General features: G+C 42.6%; 1 protein-coding gene across 1 annotated transcript in view; it reads left to right on the forward strand.

The window, feature by feature from the left end:
• Positions 1–24,953, forward strand: part of FIG4 (FIG4 phosphoinositide 5-phosphatase) — a 49,232-nt gene that overhangs the window by 16,024 nt on the left and 8,255 nt on the right. The window contains exons 12-21 of the mRNA XM_010004345.1: positions 1,613–1,729; positions 3,295–3,340; positions 5,368–5,516; positions 8,184–8,350; positions 11,795–11,933; positions 14,112–14,170; positions 14,767–14,914; positions 16,421–16,504; positions 18,494–18,689; positions 22,003–22,085. Coding sequence (XP_010002647.1) covers positions 1,613–1,729; positions 3,295–3,340; positions 5,368–5,516; positions 8,184–8,350; positions 11,795–11,933; positions 14,112–14,170; positions 14,767–14,914; positions 16,421–16,504; positions 18,494–18,689; positions 22,003–22,085 — 1,188 coding nt within the window. The remainder of the gene's footprint in view (positions 1–1,612; positions 1,730–3,294; positions 3,341–5,367; positions 5,517–8,183; positions 8,351–11,794; positions 11,934–14,111; positions 14,171–14,766; positions 14,915–16,420; positions 16,505–18,493; positions 18,690–22,002; positions 22,086–24,953) is intronic.

Here is a 24,953-nt window from a genome sequence, read left to right on the forward strand (position 1 = left end):
TTCTAACACAAGCCAGGATGCCCGGGGCTTTCCTGGCCCCCTGGGCACACACTGCTGGCTCATGTTCAGCTGCTTGCCAGTGAGAACCCCCAGGTCCTTTCCTGCCAGACACTTTCCAGCCACACTTCCCCAGGCCTGGAGCTTTGCCTGGGGTTGTTGTGGCCCAAGTGCAGGACCCAGCACTTGGCCTTGGTGAAGCCCAGCCCATTGACATTAGCCCAAGGATCTCATCTATCCAAGTCTTTCTGTAGAGCCTCCCTACGTTTTGTGCCATTGTGATGAACCTGAAGGTCTTTTCCAACCTTGATGATTCTGTGTAAATGCAACTGTTTGTGTTATGATTAAATAGCAGATTTCAAAGACTAGATCCTCTTTTAGAAGATGTGCTAGATGCAAGTTCTTGAGTTTCATGTGGAGTGATGCTGGTGAAGCTCAGTGGTCTGTTCTCTATGGGAAATTATTCTAGGGGATCAAAGGATTCTCCTTCTAGCTTTGGGCTTGGGGTGTATATTCACATTCCACCCTACCACAGACATAAAAAATACCTGACAACTCTGAAAAAAATACTTAATGCAAGCAGGAAATATTTAAGAATGGAAGGTAATCTATTTCTCTGCCTAAAGGATGGACAGTTCCAGGAGCAGTGAGAATGATTCTGTGTTAACCTGTGGTTTTGAAGTAGGTTTGCAGAAAAGTAGGACCAGTGGAAATAGTCCAGAATATTGCTGCCATATGGCTCAGTGTAAGCAAGCTTTAAAAAATGAATGCTTGGTTTTGTTACTTGAAATGTAAGCACTGTCATAAAAACTTCAAAGCTAAAATGGTGAGAACCATAGAATCCAGGCATGGCAGGTTGGAAGGGACCTCAGGGATCATCTGGCCCAACCTCTCCAGGCACTGCTCTAGTTGACATGAGGTGGCTCAGCTCCCTGTCAAGCTGAGACTTCAAACTGCCCAGTGTGAGGGAATCCACCACTTCCCTGGGAGACTGTTCCAATGTCTGACTGTCCTCATGGGGAAACATTTACCTCTTGTGTCCAGCTGGAATCTCCCCAGGAGCAACTTGTGCCCATCACCCCTTGTCTTTTCCATGGGACTCCTTGCAAACAGGGAGTCTCCATGAGCAAACAGAAGTTAGGGAGCAGATGGAGGCCCTGGTCTGAGCAGGAGATGCAGGACATCATGAAGGCCACACACAGGAGCAGATGTTGCTGAACAAAGCAGCACCTTGCAAACCACACAGGGGAATGTGATTTAGCACAATCACAAGTCCTGTTCTGCCTTTGTCTTATTTTGTGAATCATGAAGGTCGGTAGAGGAAAATCAGTGTGATATGAAAGTCAAGGAGTTTTAGGGTTTTGAAGTCTTCCACTTCTAGTTGAGGCAATATATTTTATTAATAAATAAACAGAATTCCTCTGATACCATCCATGCCTGTTTGCTAAGTCTGTAAAATCAAAGAACACATAATTACTGCTGAATAACAAAGCTGTGATATAAGAATTTCGTTCAATATTTTTGTCATTCCAAAACTTTCCAAGCAGGTGAATTTTTTTTTAGTAGTAAATACATCTTGACCATGTTTGTTTGTTTCTTTTTTTTCTCTCCTCAGCAAACTTTGCAATGTCCTTGATAGGCTGAATGTGATTGCAGAAAGTGTGGTAAAGAAGACTGGGTTTTTTGTGAATCGACCTGACTCCTACTGCAGCATCTTGAGGCCAGATGAGAAGTACATGTCATTTCCTTGCTGCATCATGAGTAACATTTATTGCTAAGAGAGCTGTCTGGAATGTCAATTACTTGATTTCTTCTTTTCAGGCTTAAATTAATATGAAAAAAATACAGTTTGTTATGAATTTATAGCTACAAGGGTTGCAGTGAGAGGCACGTGCTAAGAAATATGAATACCCTGAAAAATCTAGAGAGTGTAATTGTGCTGCTGCTGTTCTAGTTACAATGAATTCTTGCTTCAAACCCATTATTTTTAATTGTAATCTGTGCTAAGTGTGTTTATATAAAGTTTTAGGTTTGGTGGGTTTTTTTTAACTAATGGAATCCTAAATTTGAGGGTAAATATAGCAAAGCAAACACTGTTTGGAATGTAATAAATGACTTTGAGGCATACTAATATAACAACTATCCAGTGGATTTTCTGGTATTCATACACATTTAACTTAAAACCTTATCTAAAAGATACATTACAATAATAAAATATATTTTTAAAATATAACCTGGAGTTGGTCAGACTGCTGCAGAGGTTCAGGGATTTAATCAGCTGAATTCTTTGAAGTCCTGAAAATCCAGAAGTAAAATAACTTCCTCCTTAAAAGTTCAGTGAGTTTTTGGTTCAAGTTTTCATGTTAGGGACTTGGTTCCTCACTACCCAAATGGGTGTTCATATTTGGTGTTAAGAGCATCCTTGCCTTTGTAGCTTAGCTTAATGTACAGAGAGCCTGAGCTGAAACTCTCCTGTTCTCTTGGAGCTTTTCTCTGCTGTGCAGTGCAGGAAACCTGGCAACTGGGAAGGAGCATGAAGAGTATCAGTGCATCCATGTAGTGCTGTGCTCTGCAGGGACAGGTCAGGAAGGCTCAAGTGCAGAACACAGACTTGCTGTAGCAGCAAGAGAGCCAGTTGCACCCTGGGCTGTGTCAGCAGCAGCGTGGGCAGCAGGGCCAGGGAGGGGATTGTCCCCTCTGCTCTGCTCTGCTGAGACCCCACTCGGAGAACAGTATGCAGCTCTGGAGCCCCCAGCACAGGAAGGACATGGGGCTGTTGGAGAGAGTCCAGAGGAGGCCACAGAGATGATCCTTGGGCTGGAGCAGCTCTGCTCTGGAGACAGGCTGGGAGAGTTGGGGTGTTCAGCCGGGAGAAGAGAAGGCTCCAGGGAGACCGGAGAGCACCTTCCAGTGCCTGAAGGGGCTCCAGGAAAGCTGGGGAGGGGCTTGGGACAAGGGCTTGTTGTGCCTCTGCCTTCCAGTCCTTGGTGTTGGACCTGCTGCAACTCTTGTGTAGTCAAGAGCTGAGCTGGCAATGCTTGTTGCACTGAGGAGGAAAGGAAATCTTTTGCAGGGCTTTCAAATACTTCAGCTTTAAGGCTGGATTTTTTGCAATGCAGTTGAAGTACAAAACCTTAATATTGTGCAGACCTTTCACTGCATCCTGCTGTGCAGGGGTATCAAATTTGCTTTGTGGCAGCTTTTTAAATTATCACCATTATCACCATGATCTGGCCTTGTTTTTTTGGTTGTGGGTTTAAGTTATTTGTAAGTAATTCAGTTTTGTTTCCCTTTCAGGTGGAACGAACTAGGAGGTTGTGTTGTTCCCACTGGTCGCTTGCAGGTACTAAAATATACTTTATTAAATCACAGTTACAGTGTTGCAGATAAGCACTCCCAAGGGATCAGTGAATCATTTCACTTAAATATCCAGTTGGTGATTCACAGATTGCTTTTAATTTAGTATTTATAGTAAACACCATTATTAGAGTCTATCCCAGAAATCCAATTAGAACATAGGGCTTAATGTTCTTGGGTGGTACCACAAAACCTTATGCTGTTGGAACTGTACTTTTTTCTGGAGGTAGCCTGAGAAATGCTTGTATTTTGAACTACTCTCAATGGTGAAGTGTAAGACACTGGTGGCACTGCAGGTAACAGCAGCAGCATTTTAACAATCCAATGTTAGATAGAGGAGGTGAGGAGGGAACGTACTTGAATACTTGATACCAAGCTGGGTGGGAGTGTTGATCTGTATGAGGATAGGGAGGCTCTACAGAAAGACTTGGATAGATGAGATCCTTGGGCTAATGTCAATGGGCTGGGCTTCACCAAGGCCAAGTGCTGGGTCCTGCACTTGGGCCACAACAACCCCAGGCAAAGCTCCAGGCTTGGGGAAGTGTGGCTGGAAAGTGTCTGGCAGGAAAGGACCTGGGGGTTCTCATTGAATATGAGCCAGTGTGTGCCCAGGGGGCCAGGAAAGCCAGTGGCATCCTGGCTTGTTTTACAAACTGTGTGACCAGCAGAAGCAGAGAGGTGATTGTTCCCCTGTGCTCAGCACTGGGGAGGCCACCCCTGGAGGGTTGGGTCCAGTTCTGGGCACCTCAATTCCATGGAGATCTCGAGGTGCTGGAGCCAGGACAGAGGAGGCAATGAAGCTGGGGAAGGGCCTGGAGAATAAACCTAATGAAGAACCCTTGAAGGAGCTGGGAATGTTTAGTGTGAGGAAGAGGAGGCTGAGGGGAGACCTCATCAGTCTCTACAGCCACCTGAAAGGTAACTGCAGAGAGGTTGGTGCTGGTCTCTTCTCACAGGTCATTAGTGACAGCACAAGAGGGAATTATTTAAAATAAAGAAATAAAAGTCTAGCTGGCCAGCTTGGATGTAGCCACACGTATTGGAGCAGAAGAATCCCCAAGCTGTTATCTTACAGTATGATTCTTGCAGCTGTTTATATTATACCATAACTTGCTGTGTGCATGACTGACTTGAGAAAGGGTGGTGCAAGCAGCAGCAATGAGTGTGTGCCTGACTGTGCCCTTCAGCAAAATGTTCCTGTGGTGTTCTTCAGATATGGAAAGCATCAAGGAAATGCACCCTCATAGCAGGCTGAAAGTGGGCTTGTTTTCTTGCAGTAGCATTTTTGACAATAAGACCTTAAGTAAAATTACTCAGTCTTTCTTTTTAAGGTGAAGCTTCAGGGCTGTTGATGAGTTGAAGGAGAGTTGCACTTTGGGTGCTGGTAGGTGAAAGGATATTTTGGAAGTGGGGCTTCCAGCAGGTTGATGTGGCTTGCTAAGGATAAACTCCTCTGCCTCCAAATGTCATTCATGTCTGATTCACATTCTTTAGCTCTGGGGTGCAGGAAAGGCCTGTAGAGAATGGCAAGACCTGACCCCCTATGTCTGTGTTCAGCACCAGTGCCTAAAATCAGCACAAGGGCAAGACTGGAATCACCAGCATGTGCTGAGTTGCTTGTTGTGCCTCTGCCTTCCAGTCCTTGGTGTTGGACCTGCTGCAGCTCTTGTGTAGTCGAGAGCTGAGCTGGCAATGCTTGTTGCACTGAGGAGGAAAGGAAATCTTTTGCAGGGCTTTCAAATGCTTCTGCTTTAAGGCTGGATTTTTTGCAATGCAGTTATAGTAAAAAATCTTAATATTGTGCAGACCTTTCACTGCATCCTGCTGTGCAGGGGTTTTAATAGGGTTTTGAAAATGTCTTGGCTTAAATTTCTGTGAGCTGCCATGAAATTCCAACACTTGAGATCTGACAAATCTTGGGATAGCGGGGGGGGTGGGGTCAAAAATAATAATGTTAATGGTGGTAATGATTTGTTAATTAAGAAAGGTGTCTTCTTTGGGTTGCTTTACCAGACTGGAGTCCTCAGAACCAATTGTGTGGACTGTTTGGATCGCACAAACACAGCCCAGTTCATGGTGGGAAAATGTGCTCTGGCCTACCAGCTCTATTCCTTGGGATTGATTGATAAACCTAATTTGCAATTTGACACAGATGCTGTTAGGTAAGATATATGCATTAAGTGTGTCATAGGTTTATTGTTTCAAGTGTGAAGAGACGTAGGAAATGTATGTCTGGGCAGAAGAGGAGAGCAGTTCTTGTGGAATGATTCACTGATGTTTATTCATGCAAGTTTGAAAAATCAGGCAGGCTTGAAAGTTTCTTGAGAAGATGCTGAAAATTTGTCAAATTTGTTAATCAGGCTTATTTGTGTAGGGCTAAGCTTAAAGCATTTGTTTCCTTTTCAAAGAAGTCTCACAAAACCACTGCTCCTGTCTTTTACACTGACTTTGCTTGGGGGAAAATACAAACAGAAAAAGAAAACTGAAACAAGCAGGTGCTTTTATGGACAATGCTGAACTGATTTTTGTGTAGAAGAGCATCTTACCTTGCTATTTCCTACTTTGCCTTTGGAAAAATGTTGTACTTTCTGAAGGAAAGTTTCAGCAAAGTTGTCCTCTCAGATCAAGTATCAGAGATATTTATTCAAGCCATTTAAGAAAAGGCAGCATTTAAATTGAAATGCTCTGGGGGGTCAGGGGGAAGTGATTAACAGGTTCCAACCCCCTGCATGGGCAGGGACACCTCCCACCAGCCCAGGCTGCTCCAAGCCCCATCCAACCTGCCCTTCAACACTGCCAGGGATGGGGCAGCCACAGCTTCCCTGGGCAACCTGGGCCAGTGTTGGCTTCTGATCATCAGAGCAGCAAGGTCATGGAACAGCCTTCTGATTCCCAGCCTAAATACTGAAATCCAGGCTATTCCAAGCCCTGCTTGGGATAAAAACACTCCCCAGCTGATGTAGTTCCCCCTGTGCTGGTCCAGCTGTCCCCTCCACAGCACACACAGAACAAATATCTCCTTAGTTCTACCTGAAAATCAGGCTCTCCAAGCTGTCTAGGATTTAACATGCACATATTAAGGTGGCTAAAATGACTGGCAATTATTTAAAAATAATTGGGTGTGTAGTGACTGGATGAGGGGGAATGGTTTCAAGCTGGGAGAGGGGAGATTTAGGTGAGACATGAGGAGGAAATTCTTTGGTGTGAGGGTGGTGAGAGCCTGGCCCAGGTTGCCCAGGGAAGCTGTGGCTGCCCCATCCCTGGCAGTGTTGAAGGGCAGGCTGGATGGGGCTTGGAGGAAAGGAAATCTTTTGCAGGGCTTTCAAATGCTTCTGCTTTAAGGCTGGATTTTTTGCAATGCAGTTGAAGTACAAAACCTTAATATTGTGCAGACCTTTCACTGCATCCTGCTGTGCAGGGGTTTTAATAGGGTTTTGAAAATGTCTTGGCTTAAATTTCTGTGAGCTGCCATGAAATTCCAACACTTGAGATCTGACAAATCTTGGGATAGCGGGGGGGGTGGGGTCAAAAATAATAATGTTAATGGTGGTAATGATTTGTTAATTAAGAAAGGTGTCTTCTTTGGGTTGCTTTACCAGACTGGAGTCCTCAGAACCAATTGTGTGGACTGTTTGGATCGCACAAACACAGCCCAGTTCATGGTGGGAAAATGTGCTCTGGCCTACCAGCTCTATTCCTTGGGATTGATTGATAAACCTAATTTGCAATTTGACACAGATGCTGTTAGGTAAGATATATGCATTAAGTGTGTCATAGGTTTATTGTTTCAAGTGTGAAGAGACATAGGAAATGTATGTCTGGGCAGAAGAGGAGAGCAGTTCTTGTGGAATGATTCACTGATGTTTATTCATGCAAGTTTGAAAAATCAGGCAGGCTTGAAAGTTTCTTGAGAAGATGCTGAAAATTTGTCAAATTTGTTAATCAGGCTTATTTGTGTAGGGCTAAGCTTAAAGCATTTGTTTCCTTTTCAAAGAAGTCTCACAAAACCACTGCCCCTGTCTTTTACACTGACTTTGCTTGGGGGAAAATACAAACAGAAAAAGAAAACTGAAACAAGCAGGTGCTTTTATGGACAATGCTGAACTGATTTTTGTGTAGAAGAGCATCTTACCTTGCTATTTCCTACTTTGCCTTTGGAAAAATGTTGTACTTTCTGAAGGAAAGTTTCAGCAAAGTTGTCCTCTCAGATCAAGTATCAGAGATATTTATTCAAGCCATTTAAGAAAAGGCAGCATTTAAATTGAAATGCTCTGGGGGGTCAGGGGGAAGTGATTAACAGGTTCCAACCCCCTGCATGGGCAGGGACACCTCCCACCAGCCCAGGCTGCTCCAAGCCCCATCCAACCTGCCCTTCAACACTGCCAGGGATGGGGCAGCCACAGCTTCCCTGGGCAACCTGGGCCAGGCTCTCACCACCCTCACACTCCACAATTTCCTCCTCATGTCTCACCTCCATCTCCCCTCCTCCTGTATTCTGAATGCATTCTGACAGATTATAAATCAGTGAAAATCTTGTAGCCTTGTCCTTCTTGTTAATTATTATATCCAAATAAAATTTCCACATATTTTTTGCATGTTATTTATCTGACTAAAGAATGCAGACATAGCTTTAAACTTCATTGTTTGTAAGTTCATAGCATGTTTTAATTAAATACTTGCAGTTGTAAATAGGCAGATGTACTTGGGAGAAGAAAATTTATTTCTTGTTAACCAGAAAGACTTTATGGTTATACCACCATATTTATTTTTTTCCTCTAGAATCCTCATGTTAGCAGTTTGATATATGTCACATTTTGGTTTTCCTCCAGATTATTTGAGGAATTATATGAAGATCATGGAGACACACTTTCTCTGCAGTATGGGGGTTCTCAGCTTGTCCACAGAGTAAAAACCTATAGAAAAATAGCTCCATGGACTCAGCATTCCAAAGATATTATGCAAACACTATCAAGATACTATAGCAATGCTTTCTCAGGTAAACTTAGTTTTAAGTGTTCTCTTTAAGCCATTATTTTAAGAAAATCTTACACCAGAGATCCTTAATTATCCTGTAGTTTGCAGATCATACAGTAAAATCTTTAATATCAAATGAGTGTTCTGGCTTGATGAAGTCTTTATGTCATGTCCTGTGCAAATACAAGTTGTATCATGCAGCCTTACTTGATAAAACTTAATGTATTGATGCAGTGAAATTTAAAAAGCAAGGCACACTGAGTAAATAAGCTCTTTTTTGAGATAAATCAGTTCTAAAATATTAGTTTAGTCCTTTATTTATCAGTCACTGATATTGTTCTGCTTTGGGCTGGACAGCTTTGCTAAGAAAAATCCTCATGGAAAAATCCTGAGCCCTATCATGCAAAATAACTGAAAAAAAAAGCTTAGTTTTTTTAGAAGTCATGCAAAAGATCTTTAAAGAATGATCAAAAAGCAGCAGATGACATGTCAGAATGACAAACATGGAGTGTTCTAAATACTGTGTCACTCGCCTGTTGCTCCTCCCACAGAAGCTGCAAAGCCAGGGAAGGAAGTTGCTTTTTTTTCTTTCTAGTAGACTGCAATTAGGAAATAATATTCAAAATAATATTCTTCTAATTTTTATGCCTCTTAGCAAGTCATGTGACATGGCAGGTGTTAGTGCTGGAGGTGCAACATGCATAATAAGCTTCTGGAATCTGGAAAAATCTATTTACCCACAAGGGGGACTGGACCTAGTGAACTACCTTCTAGTGTTGTATGAAAGTCAAATTAATTCCTTCTTAGTCATGGGATGTTATAGTCCCAGTTGTGTTGAGTCTCTCCTGATTTGGTAACTTATCATGCAGTGCAGTTGCCAACTCAGATTGAGATTATTTTAGGCTAATTCAATTAAAAGGCCACTTCAGCTCCTCTTCTCTGAAATGCTCTGGAAAATGTGCCAGGACACACATCCACTGCTGGATCTTTTGGAAAAGCAGGACAGGCTTTCTACTTGCTTGCACATAATTATAACATTCATTGCTAACAATGAAGAGAGAAAATCCATTTGCTCTCTGGATTGTGCTCTGCAGCTCATTGACACCTTCTCACTTAGTTGTTTCTGAAGGGAGAGATTTTTCTGTATGGATAAAGAAAATGGATCTGCAAAGCTCAATAATCCTGTTTTCTCTGGCCAGTGTTTCAAAGAAAGAGCAAAGCTTTCACTCTTTCTGTTCCAAATGAAGTCCTAAGGTTGTTCAGCCCCTCATGTGAGGCAAGGGGGGGATTGTCACCCCTCAAGTTACCTACCTGCTTCCCCAGTGACTTGCACATGTTTGTGCCTGCTTGAAGACTTGTGCACAAAGAATCTTCAATGTTATGGGGTTTTACCTGCTTTTAGGAGTTGAGAAGACAGTGGAAAGACTTTTTTTATAAATATCCTCTATTATTTTGAAAACACAACTGCACAACTGAAGTTCTGCAATGTAACATTTAACAGCAGTGCCTTTTTTTGCTAGGGAAAGCCAGGAATGCTTTCATGAGCTGCTGCTACAGAGCATTTCAGACAGTGAACTGGTTAATTCAGCTGGTGTGCATTTAAATTCAAGGTGCTTTTCACAGAGCAAACTTCATTTTATTTCATTTCAGCATCTGCCATGTAAATGGTGACATAGTTTGTTAATTGAATTATCTTGTTTGACTCCAAATTGTTCTGCAGTTATTTAGTTACCAATTTCAACCTACCTCCTATTCCTGACAGGTGGAACAATTTCATATGAACAAAGGCTGTTCCCTGCCTTGAGCTTTCAGAAATCACCACCAATTTTAAACTATTTGCTCAAGTTAATTGATTTTGTCTTTAGGGCTGCTCCAGTTTCTGTGCTGAGAGAGCTTTCTTGGGCTTTGTTCAGCACTTTCTTTAAACCACCAACTACATCACTTACCAGGAAGAAAGAATACAAGTTATTGCTTTTGACTTTTCCTTTCTTCTTTATTGTTCATCTCCTCAACAAGGTTTTTCTTTGCTTCTTTTTTTCCCCTCAACCTTTTGACTGAGTTTTGCATTGCTGTCTTACACTGTTCCTGACCTTCCTCTTTATGTCTTGGTTCAGCTGTGACACTATTTTGCAGGAACAAAATGGTCTGCAAACCATAAGGACCTACATACATGTTTTTTGAGTATCAGTGGGTAGAAGAGTTAGTGTTTATAAGCTGATCCTCTTGGGAGGAGCAAGGAGGAAGGTAAAATAAGGATCTTTTTGGAAGAGTGCTCTGAATGGACAATAAAAATACCTGGAGGGAGTGTGAATGGATAGAAAAGGAAGAAAAAAAAAAAAGTGGGATTCCAGGTGAAAGGTCCTTTGATAGGGAAGGGGAACCAAGCAGCATCAAGAGGTTTCACCCTTCTTTCTGTTTTCCTGCTGCCTTGTCCTGTTGCACTGGGTGACTTTATACAGAAGATGCCACTTCCAAGCACTGCCCTCCAGACATGCCCACTGCTGGAAAATCCTGGTGCCACCCATTGTTTACCTGGCACTTTTGTCAGCTGCTTCTGTGCTTTCATTTCCTCTAAAAATATGTGAAGTTGCACAATGAGCAGAGGCATTTGAATTCTGGGCAGAAGGAGGTGTTGACTGAAACTTTGGTGGTGGTCAGGAGCCAACTTTCTCCTTGCTGTCATACCACTACTTACTGGTGCCTGGTTTTTTACCTGCTTTCTGCTGTGCTGAGACTACAGATGGTCTTCTTGATGCAGTGTGTTGCTCAAGGGACACAACTCTCACAATGGTGTTTTTGAAATGTAGAGAGAACTGAAGGAGAAGCAGTATCTGTTGAACTAGTCTGAACTATTCCTTGTCTGATTATCACTGAAGTGTAATCAAGAGTGGAATCATAGAATCATAGAAGGTTAGGGGTTGGAAGGGACCTCTGGAGATCATCTAGTCCAACCCCCCTGCTGCAGCAGGAACACCCAGGGCAGGTCACACAGGAACGTGTCCAGATGGGTCTTGAAAGTCTCCAGAGCAGGAGACTCCACAGCCTCTCTGGGCAGCCTGGCCCAGGGCTCTGTCACCCTCACAGTGAAGAAGTTTCTCCTCATGTTGAGGTTCCAGCTTATAGCCATTGTGGCTGCCCCATCCCTGGCAGTGTTGAAGGGCAGGTTGGATGGGGCTTGGAGCAGCCTGGGCTGGTGGGAGGTGTCCCTGCCCATGCAGGGGGTTGGGACTGGATGGTCTTGAAGGTCCCTTCCAACCCAAACCATCCCATGAAAGAGGCAGCTCTGGTACCAGCCCCACATGCACTGCAGCCTGGTCTAAATGAAGTTTCCTTACAATGGTTGAAGCCCAGAGATTCCTGCAGAGAAGTCATAGAACATTTACAGTGTCTGTGAGGAGAAGCAGATGTCTGAATGAGCTGGAGCTCTCAGTGTTGTTGGTGTTAAGTTGTACCTCTTGTCTAACAGATGCAGACAGGCAAGATTCCATCAACCTCTTCCTGGGAGTATTCAAGCCTACAGAAGGGAAACCTCATCTCTGGGAACTTCCCACTGACTTTTATTTGCACCACAAGAACACCCTCAGCCTGACACAGACCAGGAGAAGGTACTTTGCTGTTCTCTTCATATTGCTTCACTATGGTTTAAAAATGCATGCTGGTAACCAGAGAGCTTGGTTCCCCTGTCAGAAACTTGCCTCATGGTTTTATCAGGTTTTGCAAAAGCTCAGAACAACTGAAAGACATTCTTTTCCTGTTGTGCTGAAGAAGTTCCATTTCATCTGACATTCCAGCCTGCAGTGTGAAATGCTTCACTGTTGGACTGAAGTCCAGTTACCACTGTCTCATTAAGCAGTACATGGTTTTGATGGCCAGATGATGAAGTCAATGTGTTACAGGAGATGAGGTGATGAGGGTAACATTTGTTTATTTCTTAGGTGTAATGCCCTTAGTCTGCAGCTGGGCCTGCCAAGAAGCCCATGATTTCCCAGCTGCCTCTCAGCCATGTCTAGCCTTCTGAACACTAGTTTTCTTCCCTTGCATTCCACTGTAGTTGCACAGTTATATACAGGAATGACAGGGCTAAAGCACAGAAGTGTTAAAGAAATTCACAATGTGGAATTTTCTTAAGGATTGCAAGTACTGTGTTTACATATTTTTTTCCCCCCAATTTGAATGCTAAAGACAATACTAGGCTTGTGAACTAAATGATCTCTTCTAGAAATGTCACTGTTCCTATCTTTGCTCATTCCCTGAGTCTGAAAGCTCTGTCTCACAAGTGATAGATCTGAATATCTGCATTTTAATTGTTTTCTGGGGAAAACTGCAAGTGTGTGAATAGTGTGTTCAGTCCCTGCTTATTCTGTTAACCTGCAGTGATGTGACTGTTGCCAAGTTTCAGTCCTTTTTTATTGTCACCTGAGATGTCTCTTGGTATTACCTCTTGTCAGCCCTACAACCAAGTGCTATTTCAGGCACACATGAAACATGCAACATGAATTGAATTGCCTGTTGGTTGCCAACATCACTGTGTATCAAAAATGAATTCAGCTGATGAATTGCAAATAATGTTTTCTTCTCCCTTTCATCTGTTGCCCTGTTAAACAACTGCCCCTTATTTGTCACAGTTACTGTTCTCAAATGAGACAGAGCATTAAAAAAAAGTTGGTATTCTTAATTACTTGGTAATTAATGTTGCCTATCATTCTGACCAGAATTTTTTTCTGAACTCTTCCAATATTACAACCAAGGTGTTTTCTCGTGGACCAAATGACACCTCCATGTAATAAGGAATTAGGTGAAAAAAACTCTTCCAAGTAATCTTTTGTTTTCACCAAACTATTGGAGAAGTTCTTTGTGTAACTTCTGCCTGCCTCTCTGTGCAGTGCCAGGATTCCTTGGGCACAGCAACAAAGGGAATCACGAGAACTCGTCATGAAATTGAGGATGTAGGAAGAGAAGGAAGTTGTTGGAGATAATCACATGAATACCCTGATTACAGCCCTTAGAGTTTTGTGGATATGTACATATTTGAAACAAAAATCAGTTCAGATAAATGTCTTTTCATCCCAAGTAATGAAACAGGAGGAACTATCAGGATAATTTAAAGAAGAAATTAAAAGATATTTGAGAAGAGAAAATGAAAATATGTAGACATGAATGAAAGATGAAACATGATTTATTTTATTCATGTCACTTGAATTCTATGTTGTTTTTAAAAAATCCTGAAAAAGCTTCCAGCAGGGCCTGTTCTTTGCTGCTGTCACATCCAATGTGTTTCTGTGTGTGGAGGTCAGCAGCTCTGGCAGTCTTCTGGTGTGGCTGTCACTGACCTCCATCCCTTCATACCCTTTTCCTCAAGAACAAGTGGTGGGTGGGTTGTTTTTTTTTGTTTAAAGACCAGAATAAGAGAAATACATAAATATAAATGTACTAAGACCTTAACTTTATCCATAACTATGTATGTTACTAAGACCTGAACTGTAGAGGCAGGCACCTGAGGTGTGTATTTTAATGGAACAAAACCACTCCTCCCTCATGTGTTTAAATTTCACGTGTTTACTACACTTCATGTGTTTAAATTTCATGGCCTGAGGGCAAAGTAGTAGGGTAGGGGCCTGTTGGAATCCTGTATCCAAGGGTAACCCTTTCCTTTCTTCCACATTGGAATTATAAAGAGATGCTTACTGAGGTGACACTGGGAGGTTGGGAAACTGTTCTGTGCAAATGTGTAGAGTGGACATGAGATCTCCAGTATCAATTGTGTGTCTGTTTCCCCTGGGCAGCTATACTTACTGGTGGACTGCAGGTGTCCTAAAGCATTTACCTCTTCCTTTTGATGAAGGTAGGAACTGTGTTTGCTCCTTATCTTACAGAGTATCTTGAAAAAGTTTTAGTCACAGAAGCTTTTTACCTGTTTTGGATCCCAAGTCTGAAAAAAAACAAACCAGTGTTTCCACAATGATTGGGAAATACTTTTTGCTTGTTTTATTTCCTGAGCTATGATTTTTCTATTGCAGGATGCACGAGATACCTGATTGGCTAAAACTTGAGCTCCATATATTTATGTCCCAGGCCACACTTCATTTATTGTTTGTTTCTTTTTCCCTTTCCCATTCACATAATTTATAGTCTGTGCTGGGGTTTACCTTCCTGTTGCTGAGGGCAGGGAATAGCCAGTGTGCCTTATTTCTCTGGGATACTGTGGAGTATGTTTTACTAGGATTTGTCCTCATGAAGGGAAACCAAATTCTGGTGCTTGCTAATGTTTATTGATTAGAGATGGGCTGTGAATCTTCATATCTTACTGTCTTCTCTTAGAGGGGATATGGGTGTAGAAAAATGCCTGGCAGGGTGGCTAGGTAAGCAGCTTAGTGTGTGTTTAGATTTTTGCAGGGTCACTAATTGTCAGTCAAGAGCTTCTTTCTTTCTTTTCTCCAGTGACATGTGCTGAGAACAGGCACAAGTTGACAGTGAGGAAGTTCCACAAGTATGAAGAGGAAATTGATATCCACAATGAGTTTTTCCGGCCATACGAGCTGAGCAGTTTTGATGAGACCTTCTGCTTGGCAATGACCAATTCTACTCGGTATGTTGGGATGTCTGGGGACTCTAAACCCTTCAGTGGAAGATGATTTGGTGGGAATTAAATGTACTGTCCCCATGGAGAGGGACCTTGGGGTTCTGGTGGACAACAAGTTCTCCATGGGGCAGCAATGTGCCTTCATGGCCAAGAGAGCCAGTAGTGTCCTGGGATGCACTAAGAACAGGGTGGCCAGCAGGTCAAGGGAGGTTCTCCTCCCCCTCTGCTCTGCCCTATTGAGACCCCAGCTGGAGTGTTGTGTCCAGTTCTGGGCTCCCCAGTCCAAGAGGGACAGGGATTTGCTGGGAAGTCCAACAGAGGCTACGAGGATGATGAAGGGACTGGAACATCTGTCTGATGAGGAAAGGCTGAGAGACCTGGGGCTGTTCAGTCTGGAGAGGAGACTGAGAGGGGACCTGATGAATGTCTATAAATATCTGAAGGGGGGTGTCAGGAGTGGGTCAGTCTCTGTTCAGTGGTGCCTGTGATAGGACGAGGGGCAATGGACACAAACTAGAGCACGGGAAGTTCCACCTCAACATGAGGAAGAACTTCTTGGCTGTGAGAGTGACAGAGCCCTGGGCCAGGCTGCCCAGAGAGGCTGTGGAGTCTCCTTCTCTGGAGACTTTCAAGACTCGTCTGGACACGTTCCTGTGTGACCTGCCCTGGGTGTTCCTGCTGCAGCAGGGGGGTTGGACTCCATGATCTCCAGAGGTCCCTTCCAATCCCTGTGGTTCTGTGATCCTATTTGGTTAAATCTGTGTAACTAGATGGGTTGTGAGGGGTGCTTGAGTTTTGTATGTACTTTTTTAAGCTTCAGATTTAGCAAACTTCTAGAAACTTCATCACAAAACTAAAATGGAAGTGCCACTCTAGAAAACTCTGTTAAGACAGCACTTACATTTCCAATTGGTTTTGATTACAGGGTGCCCAGTGTTTGGGCACTTGAGGGCTGAGAAATGGGCTTGTCTCTCTAAACTCTTTGGATCACAGACCCTACCTGCAAAGCAACTTTTTTTCCTCATTTTTCTCCTTTCATTTTACAGTTGTTTTCTTCAGTTCTTCAAGTTCTCTTAGCTGGCCAGATATTTTTGTTGTTGTTGGCAGCAACCAGCTGGATATTCTAAGGGTAATCTTAATCATGCTTTAGCTATAGACTCCCAGGCAGATTATGTTTCATGTAGCTTTTTGACCTAATTTGAGTGTTTGGCAGCATTTTGAAAACAATGTAGCTGAGTTCCAGGACTTCTGCAGCACAGGAATGGGACATATTGCTCTAACCTCCCTGACAAGTGCTGCAGCTGGTTCATGGGACTAAAAAATGCATTATTTCTTTAGTACCTAGTGGGTTTGTATTTACGTGACATTAACTTGTGGTTATGATGTTAGAACTTGGTATTTAATTAGTTTTTTAATTCAAACGTAGATGTTAGAGGTGGTTCTTCCAGCAAATTTAAAATTGCTGTGTGTTCAGCTTTGCTCCTGAGCAGTTTTTTGTTTCCCTGTTGCCAGAGATTTTATGCCTAAGAATGTGGGGATTGATCCAAGTCCATTTACTGTTCGTAAACCTGATGAAACTGGAAAATCAGTGTTGGGGTAAGTCTGAAATATGTATTTTTGTTTAATAACAGTGAAATTGTAATGCAAATATATAAACTCTATGTCTGTGCCTGTTACACAGGAAATTAAAAAAGTTCTGGGTGTTCTGCTGTACAATTGTACACTTTGAAAATCACTTCTAATTTGTGATTTTTATTTGACACTGGGGACACTTGGACTTGTTTCATCTTTCCTGTTTTCTTCTAACCCTCTGAGTGAGGAAATTTTGTCTGCAATAAATTTAGAGGTTGTTAATGTTTTGTCATCTCCTTGCACTAGTGGCAGCTGTATTGTCCAGTGGAGATTACAGGAATGTATGTATTTGTCTTAAAAAATAAGAATACATTGTTAACAAACAGAACATATGTTGAAACAGCAATAAATGCCAATTCCAGCATGGGTTTTTATTAAAAGGTTATTAAAATATTTAACCATAATATTACATAAAACAATTCAGCAACAGTTATTGGGACAAATGAATATTTCATTTAGCTACTTTGGCATCCTGGACTTGCTTTGTTATTTTATTTATTCCATTGTGATGTTTGATTTGTTGTATCAATCAAGGGCTTATGAGGACCCTTCCTGAGCCACTTCATGCTCCCTGCAGCACCTCATCTTGTGGAAACCCTTGGTCAGGAATTACTAGACCTGTGCTGACACAACTTTTTAAGTTCATCTGAAAACTTGGCTTTTTGTTAAAAGCTACAAAATTTGAAGAAATGGTTGAGAGAGTTGGGGTGTTCAGCCTGGAGAAGAGAAGGCTCCAGGGAGACCTTAGAGCACCTTCCAGGGCCTGAAGGGGCTCCAGGAAAGCTGGGGAGGGGCTTGGGACAAGGGCAGGGAGGGAGAGGACAAGGGGGAATGGATGAAAACTGGAGGAGAGGAGATTGAGGTGAGACATGAGGAGGGAATTGTGGAGTGTGAGGGTGGTGAGAGCCTGGCCCAGGTTGCCCAGGGAAGCTGTGGCTGCCCCATCCCTGGCAGTGTTGAAGGGCAGGTTGGATGGGGCTTGGAGCAACCTGGGCTGGTGGGAGGTGTCCCTGCCCATGCAGGGGGTTGGGACTGGGTGATCTTGAAGGTCCCTTCCAACCCAAACCAGTCCATGACTCTATGACTCTACAGTTACACCCACTGTCAGCCTCCAAAAGTGTAGGTGCTGTATCTTGAAGAGTTCCTACAACTAAAGCACCTCTTTGTATTGACTAGAATTTCTAGAGTGAGAAACACATGCTGCATCAGGACATGTTGCTGATTAAAAAATAAAATGAGGGGAGAGGTGTGGAAAAGGAAGGGAAAAAGGTGACATTCTGAGTAAGATTTTTGGGCACAGGAAGAAGAAAAGGGAGTGGATAATGTGGTTAATCAGAAAGTGAAACTTTTTTCCAGATCAAACCCAAAGATGTTACGTCTCAATATTTATTCCTTTTCACTCATTTAGTCTGAGAGAGGGATTTCATTAAAGAGTCAGAGAATTGGTGGAGAAAAACAATCATAATCCTGTGAGCTCTCTTTCAATAACTCTGTTATAAGAAGACATTGATGAAAGCTGGATCAATTGGGGGAGGGATTAACAAGATAAGCAATAAGTTGTTCCAGAGGAGGGAAATAATTTCTCCCACTGCGATTGTAACGTCAGGAATGGGAAAGATTTGTTGAAAGAACAGTCAGAAAAAAACTGGTAGGACAAGAGGCAATGGGTGCAAACTGGAGCCCAGGAGGTTCCATGTGAATCTCAGGAAGAACTTCTTTGCTGTGAGGGTGACAGAGCCCTGGGCCAGGCTGCCCAGAGAGGCTGTGGAGTCTCCTTCTCTGGAGACATTCCAACCCCCCTGGCCACGTTCCTGTGTGATGTGCTCTGGGTGATCCTGCTCTGGCAGGGGGGCTGGGCTGGGGGAGCTTTCCAGGTCCCTCCCAACCCCTGGGATTCTGTGATGGTGTTGATGAGTTGCTGGTGTGATCAGTAGATCCTGCCTTCCATGACAGGAACAAAAGCCACCGCGAGGAAGCCGTCCTGCAGCGCAAAACAGCGGCCAGTGCTCCACCCCCCAACAGTGAGGAGGCAGTGTCCAGCAGCTCTGAAGATGATTCTGGGACAGACAAGGAAGAGGAAGGTGCTGTTTCTCAACGCTCCACCCCGGTGAAAGTGACTGATACAGGAGAGAATGCAAAAATGGCAGAGGTAAGCAGTGACTGTGGCAGGCAGGAAGGCTCATCAGGGAATGAAAACTCACATTTTCTTCCAACAGCCAGGAAATGTAGAGCAGTCAGGAGTAGGAAAATGAGGGAAAAGGGTCTCCAGTGTATTTTGTTGGGGTAGATAATACTAAAACTGGTTGTAAAACTTGGCTATTATTCTTGTTATGTCATAGTGAAATAGAAAAGAAAATAACGTTTTCAGAAAATGAAAAATGCCGTTGGAAACCCAACGTGTTCTAAAGGTCCTGGGGTCAGGTGGGGGCTGTGATCTTAAGCATAAAGGGTGTCTGTGTCACTGTGGTAACTCAGAGCAGCAGTGCACTTCTGGGCAGCCTCCTTGGCCACGTGTCCAGTCACATCCTGGGCTGCATCAAAGCAGCGTGGGCAGCAGGGCCAGGGAGGGGATTGTCCCCTCTGCTCTGCTCTGCTGAGACCCCACCTGGAGAAGTGAGTCCAGTTCTGGAGCCCCCAGCACAGGAGAGATGTGAAACTGTTGGAGAGACTCCAGAGGAGGTCACAGAGATGATCCTTGGGCTGGAGCAGCTCTGGAGGCAGGCTGGGAGAGTTGGGGTGGTTTCAAGTTAGATAAGGGTAGGTTTAGGTTGGACATCAGGACAAAGTTCTTTACCATGAGGGTGGTGAAGCACTGGAACAGGTTGCCCAGAGAGGTGGTGGAGGCCCCATCCCTGGAGACATTCCAGGTCAGGCTTGATTAGGCTCTGGGCAACTTGGTCTAGTGTGAGATGTCCCTGCTTATTGTAGGGGGTTGGACTAGAGGACCTTTAGAGGTCCTTTCCAATCCATTCTGTGATTCTGTGCTCTGACTTACATCCCAGTGAGGTCTGGCAGCATGCAAATGTTTGGGTTGAAACTCAACAGGGAGATGCTTTTCCAGGAATCTGTCTGATCTACCTACCTAATCAATGTTTAATCCATGGGAGCTACTCAAGCCCCCTCAAAGACACACAATACAGATCTGAGGTCCTGAGCACCAACTCTTCCAGTTACAAATCCCTTCCTTTTGATGGATGCCACTTGCTCAGGTGGATGTAACTGTAAATCAGAGTTCAGTCTGCCTGAATTTCCATCTGATTTCTGTGAAGTTTTCTAAATTGCTGTTTCATAATGATGTGGTCTGACATTTCAGAGAAAAAGAAATTAAACTAACTCCTAAAAAATGGTGATGACAATTTTGTCACATTCATCCTATGTTATTACTACTACTAAGGTTGAAGATAATGGCAGGATAATAGAGAAGTGATGTATGCAGAGTCATCTGGAAAGGATCTGCATTCTCAGTTGTGGGCTGTTCATCCTTTTTGATTAGCATCATAATGGCATCATTCCAATTTTGTTCTAATCCCTGGGGTGGTACTTTAATGATAATATTGATTTATATAAAGCATTTTGGAAGTACCTGTCCTGTTCATTCGTGTAACATGTCTGCAGATTCTTCCTTGCAGATACATTTTGGGTAGCACTGGAAATGTCACAGCAGAAGGATGTTCTAATGGTGATTATAGAAATGAACAAAACACCTTGGGTTGGGGGGGATTGGTTTTATTTTTTTTGAGTCACAGCTCATTTCAATAGTGATGGTGTCAGGCTGGTGCACGTGAGCATTGTGAAGAAACTTCAGTGTTTATTACTGGAGCCAGTATAAAGTTTGGTGCTTGGTAGGCAGCAGAAAATAGATCTGCCTTCTTTCCTGCTGCAGTTTCAATTTTCATTCCATTCAGCCTTTAGCCCTGGGTTGTGTGTTCTGAGAGAATGGATTTTCAGGCTTCAGTACAACATTGTCTTCTTCCTAACCTTAATGAAGCCTTTTCAATAAAATAACTATGAAGTCATGTTAATTTTGGACAATTTGGGTGTATTGTTATGCCAATACAAGTGCACTTATTTCTGTTTATTTCTGTTTATGCAAGTTATTTGATCTCAGAAACTTTCCACTATCTCTGAATAACAGACTGCCTGTTTTCCAGCCAGCCAGGTGGTTTCTGGAGGGTTTTTGTAACAACAGAAACCCAACCTGAAATGCTATTCTTGATTCTTTATCACTGCACAAGTTACCTCACTTCAGTTTTTCCGTGTGCTTTGAACACACTTCAACACTCCAACCTAAGACACCTTGTTTAGATTTTTGAAGATGCTTAAATGAAAGATGCTTGTGAACACAAAATATGATTTAAGATAGTATTGAATTTTAGTGGCTTACAACAGCATGAGCTGTTCTGATTCTTCCATTAATGCATGTGAAGAAAAATGTTCCATTTTATTAGCACCTTTTTTATGAATTTGAGTCATAACTAGTGATGTTAATTTGTGTCATTGCTTATGAAAGTTGCTGTGCTGAAAAGGATTACCTGTTCAGTTCTGCTGAGTTAACTTGGATTAAGTTCCTCCCCAGCTTTCCTGGAGCCCCTTCAGGCCCTGGAAGCTGCTCTAAGGTCTCCCTGGAGCCTTCTCTTCTCCAGGCTGAACACCCCAACTCTCCTGTTGCCTGTCTCCAGAGCAGAGCTGCTCCAGCCCAAGGATCATTTTGAGGCCCTAGGACACAGCTTTGCCCTCTGAGAAAAAGTGTGTTGTTCTGGGTGAAGGGAGAGCTGGGGACAACACTGAGACAGTTTCTTCCTATTCACGTGTCACAGAAGTTAGTGATGAAATGGTTTTATACTTCTGCTCAGGATTTATCTTTCCAAAGTTGTGCTTTGGCTTTTGATCTTTTGAACTGGAAGAAAACTGTTCTTAGAGTTGACTTGCAGTCACATGTGTCAGTAAATCCCCACAGCTGATGCCTGAATCATTAGACACAGGGAAGTGCTGCTTGTGCACTTGGTCCTGATGAGAGCTGACTGACAGGATGGTGGAACATGTGCAATAAAAATAGTTGTGATCAACCTGAAGTTTGTAATTATTTCAGAACTGACAGCAGGAAATGGGAAGGCAAGTGTGGGAGCACGTTCTGAAGGAATAGGAGTTATTCTGTGTTAAATTTTAGCACAGAGCAGAATTTATCACCTAAATCATACGTTGCTTTGTCTCATGTTACCTTTCAAGAATCCTTTCACTTTTGTTTTTTCTTTTACTTTCCACTAAGAATATTTTTAATGAATTATTTTTAGTTTAAAAAAAAAATGCACAAGCTAACTCTATGTATATGAGAAACTGGTTTGGCTTTGCCTGTCCTCTCAAAATCATATTCAGGTTTAAAAAGAATTCCTTGCTTGAAAGCAAACTCTTCTTTGGATGCTGTTGCTGGATCCTCAGGCTGAATCTTTCTTCTTATGTTCCAGAGTGTGGTGCAAGCAACAAAAGATGTGTATGGAGTCAGTCTTTCAGATGTGCCTTCTGAAGATGATCTCTCAATATACACTAGGTGAGATAAATTTCCAGTTGTAATCAGGAGTAGGTAATTGGAGCTGCTTAAATATGGTTTGTCAAAGTGCTGCCTTTGTTTAAACTTATTTAGATTACAAATCTTAGAGATACCTGGATATATATATATATACACATATATATATACTCTTCTGATTTTAAAATCAAACTGTTTCCAAGTGTCTGTGTCAACTCTTGATTCCAGTGGAAGTTGCAGATGTCTCTGAATGCAAATATTGCAACTTAAATGGAATGAAAGATGCTCCAGTGGAAGTAGATGTCACACAATATAGTCCTAGACATTAATAAGCTAATTCCATGTTAGTTGTGGTTCTAAGTAGGGACTTGGGACAAGGGCAGGGAGGGAGAGGACAAGGGGGAAGGGATGAAAACTGGAGGAGGGGAGATTGAGGTGAGACATGAGGAGGGAATTGTGGAGTGTGAGGGTGGTGAGAGCCTGGCCCAGGTTGCCCAGGGAAGCTGTGGCTGCCCCCTCCCCGGCAGTGTTGAAGGGCAGGTTGGATGGGGCTTGGAGCAGCCTGGGCTGGTGGGAGGTGTCCCTGCCCATGCAGGGGGTGGGACTGGATGGTCATGAAGGTCCCTTCCAACCCAAACCAGTCTGATTCTATGAAAAGAGGTGTAAGAAAACTACACATCACCCCAGAAAAGCACTGTGTGTGAAGTGAATACCAGTGAGGCAGGCACTGGGATGGGCTTGTGTGCATTTTTGTTTACTTCCTGATGGGTAATAGCAGTGATTACCTTATTACCTTCAGACCTCTACAATGTGTGAATGGAATTTTAATTAGCTATGGTGCCTTCTCATTTGGTGGTACGTGGTGATTAATCCTGACCAAGTTTGTTAATACTCTCAAAGCTTTTTTTAAATTGTTATTTAAAAGACATTTTTGGTTAGTTTTTCTCTAGGGGTAGCTACTTCTCTTGCACTCTTTAGTTCTTGGAAATTCCCATTTCTACCTATTTCCTACCTGCTGAGTCAGTTGCAGATAGTGCACTTGAAAAGGGTGGATGAGCAAGTTCCTCATTAGTTCTGAAATGTTCCATTTCACCTGTGCCTCTAACTCTGGTTCTTTCCTTTAACCACTAGGAAAATGAATGTGAATTTGACAATGACCCTTTGGTACTTCAGACAGTTGTTGTTCTGGAGATGTCCTGGTGTGAGCTGCTGCCCACTAAAAGTGACTTTGTGCAGATGAGCAACCCTGTGATGACACCCAGAACAGGAGCCACTTCCCGTGGTATCATTTCCTAGGCTGGACAAAGGTTCAGTCTCCTGTTCCACTACTTCTGTGAACTCCATGGGGACTTTGAAGCTCCCTGTTCCCATCCTTTTCAAGACAAAAAAACCCTCCTTGGGTGATTCATTTCCCTCAAGCAATGCACATTTTAAAAATACCACCATTCTAAATTCCTTACCTCTTTCAGCTAACAAAGCACAGTGCTAGTTATGGTCTGATGTGCTGATTTCTGTGGAAAGTATAGATTTTACTGTCATCTTTTATTACTATGTACATTGCTTGAGAATAGCAGCAATTTATTTCATAGTTTAATGAGAGTTCTCAGTTTGACTCTTTCTCTATTATTCTAATAAGGGAAATGGAGATGTGAGATCTTGACTCTACTTGACATCTTTGGACATGTTATTTCTGGTTTTTTTCCTTAATAGCATCAGGGACTCAGATTTAAAGTACTTGAGGTTGAGTGTCTTTATGTCAACTGGTCTATATTAAGTTTATATGGAAATGAAAAGTCATTTGAATCTGTTCAGCCCATTTCACTGATGGCTGAGATAACTTGTGCTAATTCTCATCAAAAGAGAAACCTCAGAAGCATTGATTGGTTGAGGTTGGAAGGGACAGGAGGTACCTCAAATGATTGGAGGATGAATACTGCAGATCAGCTGTGCCTGGGATCTTATTGATGTCTGGGAACTTCCTTGTGTAGGTGTAGGTCTTGTTTGTTACAGAACATTGGATAATATATCATAGAACCATAGAATGGTTTGGGTTGGAAGGGACCTTCAAGACCATCCAGTCCCACCCCCTGCATGGGCAGGGACACCTCCCACCAGCCCAGGTTACTCAAAGAATTTAATAATAATTTGAAGCAACTAATAAAACTACTTACACCTTTAGTTTGCCTTTTGTTTTTTTTTAAGCTTATTTTAATAACAAGCTCCTGCACTGGAGTCTTAATTATCTTGATTTCCTTAAAATTCTCTCATTTAGAAATGTAAGTACTTACTCCTTCAACATCCAAAGTGAGGTCACCTGTTGTGAGGCTTTTGTTCCTACATTATAGAATCTGAATGCAGCAGAAAAAAAAGCCACAATAACTTCTTTATTAATGCATTCTTCCTTTATCCTCTGTACACTCTTCATGAAATTGCTTTTACACTGTTAATTGTCCCCTGTTAAAATGCAGTAAATATTTCTGAAGTAGACCAGGAAGGCTGTTTTGAAGCTAAATGGAACCTCACTATTAAGGAAAACCTTTCATCTTGGCAAATGAAAGCATTAACTCATAACTAGTATTTATTTCTGTTTTCAGTAGCACAGATGTGTTGGAGAGTGAACAAATTGAATTAGAGAGAATCATAGAATCTTAGAATAACAGGTTGGAAGGGACCTCAAGGATCATCTGGTCCAACCACTCTAGGTACTACTCTAGTTTAGAGCTGCATATACAGATATTTGAAACTGACTTTTCCTCTTAATCTGAGTGAATCAGATGAGTGATTAACTATTTTTTATCAATTTTTGCTCCAATTTAATGGGAAGGAAAAAAAAATCCTTAACACTATTTTCCATCTTCATTGCCTTTCAGCAAATCATTGGAGATGGGGGAA

This window comes from Chaetura pelagica, unplaced genomic scaffold (assembly GCF_000747805.2).
Source record: "Chaetura pelagica isolate M959 unplaced genomic scaffold, ChaPel_1.0 scaffold118, whole genome shotgun sequence".
Taxonomy (NCBI): domain Eukaryota; kingdom Metazoa; phylum Chordata; class Aves; order Apodiformes; family Apodidae; genus Chaetura; species Chaetura pelagica.